The 13,339-nt window shown below is 43.2% G+C and overlaps 1 protein-coding gene across 1 annotated transcript; it reads right to left on the reverse strand.

Annotated features, from left to right (window-relative positions):
* Positions 1–2,398: 2,398 nt before the first annotated feature.
* CFAP107 (cilia and flagella associated protein 107) lies at positions 2,399–11,278 on the reverse strand. Its single transcript, XM_006127914.4, is given in 5 exon segments — positions 2,399–3,434; positions 3,437–3,595; positions 5,499–5,676; positions 7,823–7,936; positions 10,994–11,278. Coding segments are annotated over 5 exon segments (624 nt in total). The 5' UTR covers positions 11,117–11,278; the 3' UTR covers positions 2,399–3,384.
* Between the last annotated feature and the right edge of the window lie 2,061 nt (positions 11,279–13,339).

Here is a 13,339-nt window from a genome sequence, read left to right on the forward strand (position 1 = left end):
CCTGATTCTAATGGCGTAGCTGACCTACTTTTCTATATAGGGCCAATCCAGTATCCCTAAACTCTGAGGCTATGTCTAGATTGTCCCATCTTGCAGAAGAAAATATGCAAATGAGGCAAAGTGGTGAATATTGCCACACCTCATTTGCATACTTAATGAGCCGCCATTTTGCGCAAGGGGCTTTTGCGCAAAAAAACCCTCTTGCGCAAGAGCCGCTCTGAAACTTTTTTCAGGCAGAATGGCTCTTGCACAAGAGGGGGATTTTGAGCAAAAAGGAGCTGAGTAGATGGCTCCTTTTTGTGCAAAAGCCCCTTGTGTAAAAATGGCGGCTCATTAAGTGTGCAAATGAGGTGCAACGATATTCACCGCTTCATCCCATTTGCATATTTTCTTGCTCAAGATGAGGTGGTCTAGAAGTAGCCTATGGTTTCGAAACCTGGATTAGGATTTTGCTATATAGGCCTATTTTTAAGATAAAAGTAAAAATTAAATGGGGAAAAACATGCACACATAGGGTACATCTACACTGCAGTCTTATTTTGAAATAAACTATTCTGGAATAATTATTCGGAAATAGTTTATTTCAAAATAAAGCGTCTACACTGCAGGGAAGCCTCAAAGGAGTCCGAGTCAGGCTTCCCTAATGTAGACATGCTATTTCAATTTAGAGTCCCAGGAAGCACTGAGGAGGAATAACTTAAAATGGCCCTGGTGCAGGGCTATTTCGAAATAGTAGTAGTGGAGTGTCTGTACATGCCCTGTTTCAAAATAGCTATTTCAAAATAGGCGTTATTCCTCATGGAATGAGGTTTACAAAAATAATCTGTTCACTATTTCAAAATAATGGAATAACTGTGTAGATGCTCACTTTATTTCGGAATAATGCTAGTTATTCCAAAATAATGGTGCAGTGTAGATGTACCCAGGCAAACCTGCTTTAAAAATATTCCAGTAAAATAAAACAGCCCCATTAATTATTCTTATTCTCATTCTCATTATTAAATATTTATTTCACAATCTGTAACAGCCAGTCCTCTAATCTTAGATGAGCAGTAGCGAGAAATGGACACACACTATATGAAATTATTATCCTTGTGAAACCTGTCCATGCCTGAGTTTATTACAATACTGATATAGTTTGTCGTGTCAGTGAAGTTATTGATATTGAAATTTCCATACAGCCAATTACTAAAACATACTTAAAGCATCACCTTTTAAAGGAGAAAGCTTTTTCCTCCCTCTCTGGTTTTCTCCTTATTGTCAAATTTGTTTTTGTTGCCTGTGAAAACAGAGCTGGAAGCATTGATTTATTTTTGCTTTTAAAAAGTGACTCAGTTTCTTTTTATGCAAACAAACAAAAACCTACATGCACACAATTTATATGAACTGTGTAAATCAGTTTAGAGACACTGTGATGGGGCATCTGTCCCACACTGGCCCTTTAAGGGTAAAAACTCAGCTCTGGGAGATGGTTGGAGGGGTGGAGCTGTGGAGCCAATTAGGTATTAGCCAATTAGGACCCAGATGAGGGCAGTATAAATAAAGGCTCCTGGAGGAAGGAAAGACTCAGACTCATTCTTGCTTCAGTTGGGGAGCAGGGGGACCTAAGGTGCCAGGGACACTCCAGGCTTCCTGGATTAGAGCAGGGCTGGGGAAAGGCTGGGGAAGCTCCGACCAGGCAAGCTCCCAGGCTGCAGGGCCTGAAGCAAGGCCTGACACTTCTAGGGCTGCAGAAAGGCAGCCAGGGTTGGCAAAGGCAGCAGGTCTACACCCCTTTGCCAATGATGAGAGGCCATTTCAGACTGCAATTTGCCCCTGTGACAGGAGCTCAATGAAGACTGGCAGGGGGTCACTGAGACAAGGTGGGTATAGGGAGTGAGGGGTTTACAGAGGGGGAGGACCCCTGAGTGTGGGGGCACTGCAGCAGGGCATATAAAATGTCCATTATTTCTGTTTTTCTTGGATGGAAGACGGGTGGGGACATTCTCCCCCTGCCACGTCTAGTGGGGGCAGGGGAGAACAGGGAATATTTAAAGGTGCAGTGACTTTTTTTTTTTTTTTTTTGCTCTACAAGTTTGGTCCCCTGTTTTGTTCGTTTCTTATTGCTCCACCAATCTTTTTCCTGCCATGTTTGGGGTGGGATTTTGTTTTGTTTTGTTTTTGTTTTGTTTAAATATCTGGCAACCCTACATAACACTGAGGTGCAGAAAAAGAGGTAACAGCGGGCGAGACACCAGCTGAAAGGGGGCACTCCAGAGCTGACAGATTCTGCACACTTTGTTTAGAATGAGTAGCACCTTACTTGACAATGGGGCGATGGGCATGACTTAGAATTAGATTTTCACCCTTACTCACATTGGCAAGCACTTATTTACACAAGTAATTGTGTAGCTGTGCGTTTGCAAGGGGGCAATCTGGCTTTAATCGATCAATTTGAATTCATGGTGTAAAGGGCTGTACAAAATGTAATCAAAACAGATCTGACGAAAGGTTAGTCAAATCCCATGTATCCTGAAAGACAACATGTTATCTGCCCAAATCATTTTACTCCACCATTAACAACTGAGAAGAATTCCTGCTAAGCATGAGTCAAACTCACTAGAAATTGCAAACCGATTTGAGCATAATCAAATCCCCCCAACATCTCACTAGCCTGTCGATTCCTGTGTTTTGATCTTTTTGCATGTATGTACCTTTCGGGATGAGGATTTCAAAGTAATTATTGAACATTCTCCAGCTAAGTTTTGCCCACCCCCACAGATAAAACAAAAGTATGTTAAATAGGTGGATGTCATGGAAGTAGCATATATTTTGTCTATTGCACTCATGTTGTATATTCACCCGAATAGAAGTGTCTTCATATGTAATGTGTGCAAATATATAAGGTAGCCTCATCATATATGGAATATGTATCCTACTGTTTCTTCCACCAGGGAGAGGCACAGTCACCCCTTGGATAAGGTCACTTGCTCAGTAGAGACAGTGCATGACGGTGACTGTTGTAATTGGGTAGACCCAGGTGATGCAAGAAGGTGAATTCTGAGCCATTCACAGCAGCACAGGAAGATCACGCGGGTGTCAGATTCAAGTGGGAAACAAAGTCCACCTTGAGATGTTGCCATTGGTCAAAGTCAGAGCTGGGAATGTCACCCAATCGCCCTACAGTCCCGTGCTTTTCTCCAACCAATAGGCAGCACTCCATTTATATAACCTAATTCCTATTTCTGCCAATAGCACATGGACCAAAATAGTCTTGGTGTTTGGGCAACATGCTGTATTTGAATAGAAGTCAGAGTGTTGCAATAAGCACTCTACAGTGCGGCACCCAGGGCCACCGTGTCTCTGATGGGCTGCTTGGGAGCTTGATGGCATGCTGGTGCTCCATCACATTCCAGACTTGCACTGAGGTTGTGGGGAAGACGCTGCCCATCGCAGGGGGATAGGTGGTAATTTGTGACCGGACGTCGACGTACGGCAAAAGCAGAAACTGGGGGCTTTTTATAAGAAACAGTGTAAACACTGTTCATCACTCCAGCCTCTTTTTGGGTCCATTTTTTCATTAGTTGCTCAAAAAGGCCATAGTTGGTGGGTGGTTCTGGAACAGAAAATGATTAAATGTCATAAATTGCAGCAAGGGAGGTTTAGGTTGGACATTAGGAAAAACTTCCTGCCTGTCAGGGTGGTTAAACACTGGAATAAACTGCCTAGGGAGGTTGTAGAATCTCCATCACTGGAGATATTTAAGAGCAGGTTAAACAGACATCTATCAGGGATGATCTAGATAGTTCTTGGTCCTATTGTGAAGGCAGGGAACTGGACTTGAAGACCTCTCAAGGTCTCTTCCAGTTCTAGTGTTCTATGATTCTATAGTGGTAGAAACAAATTCGCTAGGCTTTTCTATTACATAGGACACCTGGGGTAAATTCAGAATTTTGTGACAACAGCAAAGACACAATGCAGACCCTCTTCCTCTAAATCCAGAGACTTTTCCTCCTCGACTGGAAGGAGGAGCACTGCTAAGTGTCGACAGCGTAGGAACTATGACACACAGGTGAGCAGTTGCAAGCCCATCCAGTAGAGAGCAGTGGTATACATGCACACCCTCTCCTACATAGAGAAGTTAGTGGAATTGCAGTTAACATTTAAATCCATAGTTCACAATATTTTTGGGTAACTGAACCTATTTACAAGAATATGGATAACATTTTCTAAAGCTCCTAGCTGACTTAGGAGACAAAGTGACACTTAATGAGACTTAGGCTTCTAAGGTCCAGAGCCTCAAAAGTATTTAACCACCTAATGCCCATTCCTACATCAAAATGGTGTGTAAGCATTTGAGTCACTTAGGCCAGGTCTACACTAAAGGGGAAAGGTTGAATCAAGATATGCAACTCCAGCTACATTAATTACATAGCTGGGGTCAACGTACCTTGATTGAAGTCTCCCTGCCATCCTCACAGAGGAAGGCCAATGAAGCAAATGCTCCCATCAGGTTCCATTACTCATCACAGATGCAGGAGTACCAGCAGCCGATGGGAGTGTCCTCTGATTTCAATTTAGAGGGTCTTAACCAGACCCACTAAATCAAACTGCAGAAGATCAATCTTCCCCAGAGGGTAGACATGTCCTTAGAGACTTTTGAAAACATTGCCTGGAGAATACAAGTGTATTAAGCAGGTGCCTATTCAATGCTAAGCACTTAAACTCAGAATGAAGCCGGGGTACTTCAGCCCCCAAATTCAGGAATTTCCTGATTTTTCTAACCGCTTGATAAGACTTTGATGACTTTATGCTTATGCAATGGGAAATGAACAGAAAGCCCATCTTATCTTATCTGTTCATAACAGTACTCAGTCTGAGGCACTTCCAGTCTTCAAAGAATCTTACAAACAATAGGTCAGATTCTTCTAGCAGGTAGATTGTTTTCATTGGGAGTTGTACTGTTGCCCATGGGAGGCCCATTAATTAAACTTTACTGCTCTCCTCTGTGGTGAATACAGGCAGTCCCCGGGTTACGTACAAGATAGGGACTGAAGGTTTGTTCTTAAGTTGAATTTGTATGTAAGTTGGAACTGGTACATATTGTAGGGGAAACTCTAGCCAAACATTTCTCCAGAGCTCAGTTTTATTCTCCCACACCTCACTTCCCTCAGTCCTTTATTCTCAAGCTGAGGTGTCTGCTGAGAAAAGCCGCTCCGCGTCTCCCTGGTCTGCTGGGTCCGGCGCTAGCTGCGCGTCTCCCTGGTCTGCTAGGGGGAAAAGCAGCTAGTGCGGGGTTGCCTCACCCCGTTTGTAAGTAGGGATCCGATGTAAGTCGGATCCATGTAACCCGGGGACTGCCTGTACATATTATTATTATTTTCCATTTTACAGATGGGAAAGCTAAGGCACAGAGTGACCAGCCTAAGGGATACAGCAAGCCATTTGGAGGAGCAAGATGACCGCTAGCCCACACTGTTTCCCTGGGAGTGACAACCAGGATAATACTAAAAAAGTACCGAAAATAGGGAAATCTGATTTCTCTGGCAGCCAGGCTAGCTTATGTCGATTCCATCTGCGGACCGGAGGCAATGCAGGATTATAGCCATGTCTGTTGTAATGATCGTCATACTGATTGACTAAATTTCGGTTACTCGGTTCTTCATGATGCGTTAACAGGTGCTGCTTTGGCAGGCCCTGTAAAGAGAGGGGCAGGAAACCGTATTGCATATACCCGGGCAGAGCATTTCAAAGGTGCTGGAAACTTTTAGGTCAGATTGCACCTCTGACAAAAATGGGTCAGACCTCAATCCCCAATACACCCCTGCTCTTGCCCTCGTGCATATTTAGCAGCTTTGCACACAACCTGCATTCCGGCATTTGCAAGAGCAAAGGCGTATTCCACTTTTTTTAAAAAACCCTGATCCTCATATGCTATGTAAGTATTTACTACAGGTGAGAACACCCAGAGGCACATATGTGGAGGAAATAATCAAAGGGTCTGAGGATGGAGGGATTTTGCAGAAAGAGAAGGTGGTGTTTGGGGAGAATCCAAACATTTAGGAGTGTCTGGGTTCCATTTTGTGCGCAATCCTTCCCTGTTTCACGTGGGTGCGTCTTGGCGAGAAGAAGACACAGAGAGCCTCTTGCATAAGCACTTCTGTGATGCGGCAGCGTGAGAACTGCTCCAAACACTGTGTGTGGGGGGGGTGCCCTCCTTAGGGAGTATGTCCTATCCCCCCTGCACACATGCTGGGGATAACAACAGGAACTGGGGGAAGCAACAAGAAACACTATGGGATGTGTGTTGTCCCTTTTTGGCAAGCCAGCATGCAGGATGGCGCTGGGGGCCTTCACTTGGTCACTATCACTTCTCCTGGATATGTGGACACACACACATCTGGGCAGGATTTCAATCTTAAATTTAATGCAGGTTGGACCTCTATAATCTGGACTGGGCCAGAAGTGCACCTGGGCAGTGGGCTCTGCAGCCACCATGCCTCTTCCTAAAAGTGTTTCCTCCCCGCCCCCAAGTCCCTGCTTGGTCAATAACAGCTCCTCTTCTGCCACTGGAGCAGAGCCCCATAGTTGGCAGCAGCAGAAGGGCCAGGCCAGTCCCAAGCATGCAGGACTAGGGAGATACAACCTGTACGCGCCTGTTCTGATTGCTGACATTTACCCTATTCAATCTGAGGTCTTGTGGATGTAGCCACTTAGGGTGTGTCTAAACTACATGGCGGCGTCGACAGAGTAAACTAGTTTACCCAACATAGTCAATGAAGCGGGGATTTAAATAATCCCCGCTTCATTAAAATAAAAATGGCCGCCGCGCTGTGCCGATAATCCGGCACAGCGCGGCAGTCTAAATGCGGATCGGTCGACAAGGGAAGCCTTTGTCGACTGCGCCTGTAAACCTCGTTTCATGAGACATAAGGGAGCGGTCGACAAAGATTTCCCTTGTCGACTGATCCACGTCTAGACTGCTGCGCTGTGCCGGATCAGCTGATTGTCGGCACAGTGTGGTGGCCATTTTTATTTTAAGGAAGGGGGGATTATTTAAATCCCGCTTCATTGACTATGTCGGGTAAACTAGTTTACATGGCTCCGTCAATGGAGCCATGTAGTCTAGACCAGTGTTTCTCAACCTTTTTTTGCTCATGGCCCCCTTCTGAGCCTCGTTTACCTCTGTGGCCCTGCTCATAGCCCCTGTTAGTTGGAAAAAAAGGTACATAATTTTCCTAATGTTCCATTTTTTCCATGTGGCCCCCTAGAGGTAGGGTGTGGCCCTTGGGAAGCCATATGGCCCACGGTTGAGAACCCACTGGTCTAGACATACCCTTAGTGCACTGCAAGCCGGGGTGTAAATGGACAGCCCTCTAGTCAACCTATGGAACTCCTTGCCACAAGATGTTGTAAAGGCCAGAAAGTTAACAGGTTCAAAAAAGAGCTACATAATTCATGGAGGATAGATCCATTAATGGCTAATAGCCAGGATGGGTAGGAATAGTGTCCCTAGCCTCTGTTTGTCGGAGGCTGAAAATGGATGATAGGAAAGGGATCACGTGATGAATTTCTGTTTTGTTCCCTCCCTCTGGAGGCACCTGGCATTGGCCATGGTTGCAAGACAGGATACTGGGCTAGATGGACCTTTGGGCTGACCCAGCATAGCCGTTCTTATGGTGTTTCAAACAGCAGATAAAAGCATACCACAGGCCTTTCATGGGAACAGAGTCCTTGAGGCTTTTCAGCTTACATCAGGCTGGTGCACTGTGGATTCCCACTTCCATTTGCCATGCACTAAATCTCTGTACAATCAAGCCCTGAGATAATTTTTTTTACTTACATCAAGTTTCTTCATAATGGATCTCCTCACTGTTTGATCTGTTCTGCAGTCAGGGAAGTGAATAAAGTCAGTCCCATAGACGCTGTTGCTGGGTTTCCCAAGATCTTTTATAAACTAAAAGAGATCCAAAAGGAGACACTTGCTATGTGTACAGGACCTAACCACATAAGCCACCACATGAGAGGCTCATACAACTGCACATCCTCTGCTGTGAACTGTGCCATCAAGTGCCAGCAATGTCCCTCTGCGATGTATATTGGCCAAACTGGACAGTCTCTATGACAAAGGATTAATGGACACAAATCAGATATTTGCAATGGTAACACAGAGAAACCAGTAGGTGAACATTGCAACCTGCCTGGGCACTCATTAATGGACTTAAAAGTAGCCATTTTTCTACAGCAGAATTTCACAAGCTAACAAGAGAGACAGAGGCTATGTCTAGACTGCAAGCCTCTTTCGAAAGAGGCTTTTTCGAAAGTATCTTTTATAAAAGCCTCTTTCGAAAAAGAGCATCTAGACTACAACCATCACTTCCAAAAAAGCCAGACTCATTTTCAAAAGAGAGCACTCAGGCAGTCTGGATGCTCTCTTTCGAAAAAGCACAGTTTGCATTCCATAGCGCCTTTTGTCGAAAGAGCACTTTCAAAAATAGGCGTCATTCTTTGTAAAACGAGGTTTTCCATGGTCGAAAAAACTGCTGCATTCTTTCGATTTACTGTCGAAAGAACGTGGCAGCAGTCTAGATGCAGGTCAAGATTTTTCAAAAAAAGGCTACTGTTTTCGAAAAATCCCTGTAATCTAGATGCACCCTCTGGGGGAGAGAGAGAGAGAGAGGGGGAGAGAGAGGGGGGGGGGGAGAGAGAGAGAGAGAGAGAAATTGACTTTCTTATGAAAATTTGACACCTTCTCATTTGGGCTGAACAAAGATTTGAACTGGTTAACATATTCTAACATGAGCTTTCCTTACATTCCGCATGCTATTGACATCCAAAGCTAAGCATGGGACACTTGCAGCCCACTCAGTTAGTCTCATTAGCACCAGGGCTACAACTGGCAGGTCATTTTTTTTCTTTCTTCTCTTCCATCTTATTCTGAGGTCATGTCTACACTGCCGAGCTTTTGCACAAAAATGGCCATTTTTGCGCAAAAACTCGCGGAGTGTCTGCACCTCAAGTGCGTTTTTGCGCAAGAAAATGTACAGTGAATCGGCAGAACAGAGGGGGTTTTGCAGTGTAGATATTCCTCTTTCTACGAGGAATAACTCCTTTTTGCACAAGAGCTCTTGTGCAAAAAGGTGTGTGTGGATGGGAAACAGGGTTTTTTTGCACAAAAACAGCCTATAGAAAGAAGTACAGGTGCCTTGGTGGCCATTCTTGTTAATAGCAATCAGAGCTCTCTTGCAAGAGAGCATCCGTGCAGTCTGGACGCTTTCTTGCGCAAAAACGCATCGCTTTTCTGATGCACTTTTGTAGTGTGGACGTGCTCTTGCGCAAGAAGTTTTTACGGAAGATCTCTTCTGCAAAAAGCTTCTTGTGGAAGAAGCCTGCAGTCTAGACATAGCCTGAGGGTCCCCCCACTTTTTTCCCCTGAAGATCATCTCATCTGAAGAAGTGGGTTTTGCCCACGAAAACTCATGATACTCTGCATATATTTTTGTTAGACTCTAGAGTGCCACAGGACTACTGGTTGGTTTTTTTTTTTTAATTTTACATAGTGATTATTCACACTGAAACTACCAAACCAGTTGTTGGATCTTAAGCAAAAACATTCTTCATCAGGAGTGATTTTCAAAGTTCAGTGTTTTTTGTATGGGGACCACTCCCCGTAAACATATAGGTTACATCTAGACTGGCATGATTTTCCACAAATGCTTTTAATGGAAAAGTTTTTCCGTGAAACGCATTTGCGGAAAAGAGAGTCTAGATTGGCATGAACAAAATACAGGACTATGCAGCACTTTAAAGACTAACAAGATGGTTTATTAGGCGATGAGCTTTCGTGGGCCAGACCCACTTCCTCAGATCAAATAGTGGAAGAAAATTGTCACAACCATATATACCAAAGGATACAATTAAAAAAATGAACACGTGAAAAGGACAAATCAAATTTCAGAACAGAAGGGATATGAGGGGGGAAGATAAATGTCTGTGAGCTAACGATATTAGAGGTGATAATTGGGGAAGCTATCTTTGTAATGGGTAAGATAATTAATGTCGTTGTTTAAACCTAAGGGTAAAGTGTCGAATTTAAGCATGAATGACAGTTCAGAGGATTCTCTTTGAAGTGTGGTCTGAAAAGGTCTTTGAAGCAGGATGCAGGTAATCAAGTCGTTGAGACAATGTCCTTTCTGGTTCAAATGGCAAGAAACTGTTTTTTCTTTGTGATCCTGTCTAATATCTGTTTTGTGGGCATTGATCCTTTGGCAAAGCACTTTTTGCGGAAAAGCATCCGTGCCAATCTAAACGCAGTTTTGCGCAAGAAAGCCCCGATCACCATTTTCGTCATCAGGGCTTTTTTGCGCAAAACAGTTTTTAGCTGTCTACACTAGCCCTCATGCGCAAAAACATTTCGGAAAAGGGCTTTTGCTCGAACGGGAACGTCAAAGCATTTGCGCAAGAAGCACTGATTTCGGACAGTAGAACGTCAGTGCTTTTGTGCAAAATCAAGCAGCCAGTGTAGACAGCTGGCAAGTTTTTGCGCAAAAGCACCTGCTTTTGCGGAAAAACTTGCCAGTCTAGATGAAGCCATACTCTTTGCTTACAGTGATATAAGTGGGGATCGTGATGCTTAATTTGGCTATCTACAAATAGAGCAGGGCAAAACACACACTAACTAAAAAGGAAGTGGTCTTGGGAGAAGTACCCTGGGATAGTTAATGGCCCAAAAATTTCACTTTATGTGTTGTCTGTAAGAACCTCTGTATCTACTAACCCATGGTCTCATGCTTGGGCATTACTTCAATACTGGCTTACTGGGAAGAGTGCCTCACCCTGACCAGAATGAATGGAAGCAGGCCAGTGAATTTTGTGGTCAAGACACCCAATGTCCCACCTTTGATCCTTTTCTGGGATCAACTTGAATCCAAACTCCTCTAAAGTTTGAAGATTACTTAGCTCCATAGCATCAGGTCTGGCCTTCTATATTTCCCTTTTCTTTATCCCTTCTTACCCTTTTCCTCTCTTCCAACCAGTTTCCAACGAGCACTTTTGTAGAGTACTTCGGTTTTATTTTCCAGCTGGGAAGATACCATTCCTGTACATCCTTTGGAGATGTAAGCATGCTTCTTAGCATCAGCAGCACCTCTTCCCCTCCACTCCTGTAGAATTGGTGACTCCTCTGCCCTTCCCTTCCCCTTCTGGAAGGTGAATGAGACTTCTGCGTTCATGCAGCGATGACCAGGCAGAACGAGATCTATGAGTCCCTCTGATTGTGTGTGTAGCAAGGCAGTTAATGTGTGGAACTCCCCTGCCTTGGAATCTCCATTGTTTGCTATCCCCATGGCGATTGTCAATGGTTGCAAACACTCTCTAAGCAACAGTGGATCCTCCTGTTAAGCAACAAAGAGGCTTCTGCAGCATTGAATCATAGAACACTAGAACTGGAAAGGACCTCGAGAGGTCGTCCAGTCCCCTGCCCTCATGGCAGAACCAAGCACCATCAAGATCATCCCTGATAAATGTCTATCTAATCTGCTCTTAAATATCTCCAGAGATGGAGATTCCACAGCCTCCCAAGGCAATTTAGTCCAGTGTTTAAGCTTCCTGAGAGTTAGAAAATTTTTCCTAATGTCCAACCAAACCCTCCTTTGTTTGTTGTCTTATCATCAGAGGCCAAGGAGAACAATTTTTCTCTCGCCTTTTTGTAACACCCTTTTAGATACTTGAAAACTGCTATCATGTCTTCTCTTTTCTAAACTAAACAAGCCCAATTCTTTCAGTCTTCCCTCATGTCATGTTTTCTAGAGCTCTAAACATTTTTGTTGCTCTTCTCTGGACCTTCTCCAATTTCTCCACATCTTCCTTGAGTAGAGCAGAAGAGTGATTTCTCATGTCTTGCTCAGAACACTCCTGTTAATGCATCCCAGAATCATGTTTGCTTTTTTTGCAACAGCATCACACCGTTGACTCATATTTAGCTTGTGATCCATTATGTACACTTCCTAGACAGTCGCTTCCCATTTTGTATGTGTGAAACTGATTGTTCTTTCCTAAGTAGAATACTTTGAATTTTTCCTTATTAAACTTCATCCTATTTACCTCAGACCATTTCTCTAGTTTGTCCAGATCATTTTGAATTATGACCCTATCCTCCAAAGCACTTGCAACCCCTCCTAGCTTGGTATCATCTGCAAACTTAATAAGTGTCCTCTCTATGCCAATATCTAAATTGTTGATGAAGTTTTTGAACAGAACCAGTCCCAAAACAGACCCCTGCAGAACCCCACCTGTTATGCTCTTCTAGCATGACTGGGAACCATTAATAACTACTCTCTGAGAACAATTATCCAGCCAGTTATGCACCCACCTTATAGTAGCCCCATCTAGGTTGTATTTCCCTAGTTTATTGATAAGAATGTCATGTGAGACCGTATGAAATGCTTTGCTAAAGTCTCAGTATACCATGTTCACTGCTTCTCCCTATCCACAAGACTTATTATCCTATCAAAGAAAGCTATCAGATTGGTTTCAAGATAAATGGAATTTTGTTTCTGACTTCAAGGGGAGCAGGATTGGATCTTTACACTGCTCATGAGGTAATCTAAAAAAAGGTAGTCCAACAGTGCTTACATAGATGGAGTAGGAAGGACATAATTACTGGATTGGAAATGTGAATAGGGCAATGGGGATTGCTTTAAGGAATGCATATAGAATTTAATAAGGATGCAGCCACTAGGGTTGCTATAGAAATTAAGCAGGGTTCTGTAGAAATTACTCTGGAAATAAAAAAAAAAATCCTTTTGACGGTTTTTTGTATCCTTCTTATAAAATTCGATATCAGGGATATAATGAACTAAATTCTTTAGGCTGCTCCCACCAAAGATATATATCATATAGAATTTTTCAATAAGGAGGAACATCTTCGACTCATAGAAGTGAAAGAGAAAACAATGCACGTAAATCATCAAGAATGTTTCACTGTAACAGAAGATTTTAGTTCCTTAACAGAACATGAGATTAAACTGATACAACACTGGATCTTATTCAAAACTGGCAGACTATTGGACCATTTGCTGTTTATTAAGTTTATCCTGGTAGAGTATTGTTAAATAGAAGAGCAAAAACCTCTCTGATGTCTCTCTAGATGGATGTAGCAAAGATATTTACTTCATGGCCTCATGATTTTAGTGGGTACATTAGATGGACAACAATTATCTTTTTTCATGTTTTACTCTATTTAAAAGTGCACTACACTGGGCAAAAGTAAAAGATGTGTTCATAAGATGTTTGGTTAGTCGTTGTTTAATGTAATACAAATAATATTCTGAACTGCGGTGAAAAATATTCCATGGTCCAT

This window comes from Pelodiscus sinensis, chromosome 24 (genome assembly GCF_052426305.1).
Source record: "Pelodiscus sinensis isolate ZL-2025 chromosome 24, ASM5242630v1, whole genome shotgun sequence".
Taxonomy (NCBI): Eukaryota; Metazoa; Chordata; order Testudines; family Trionychidae; genus Pelodiscus; species Pelodiscus sinensis.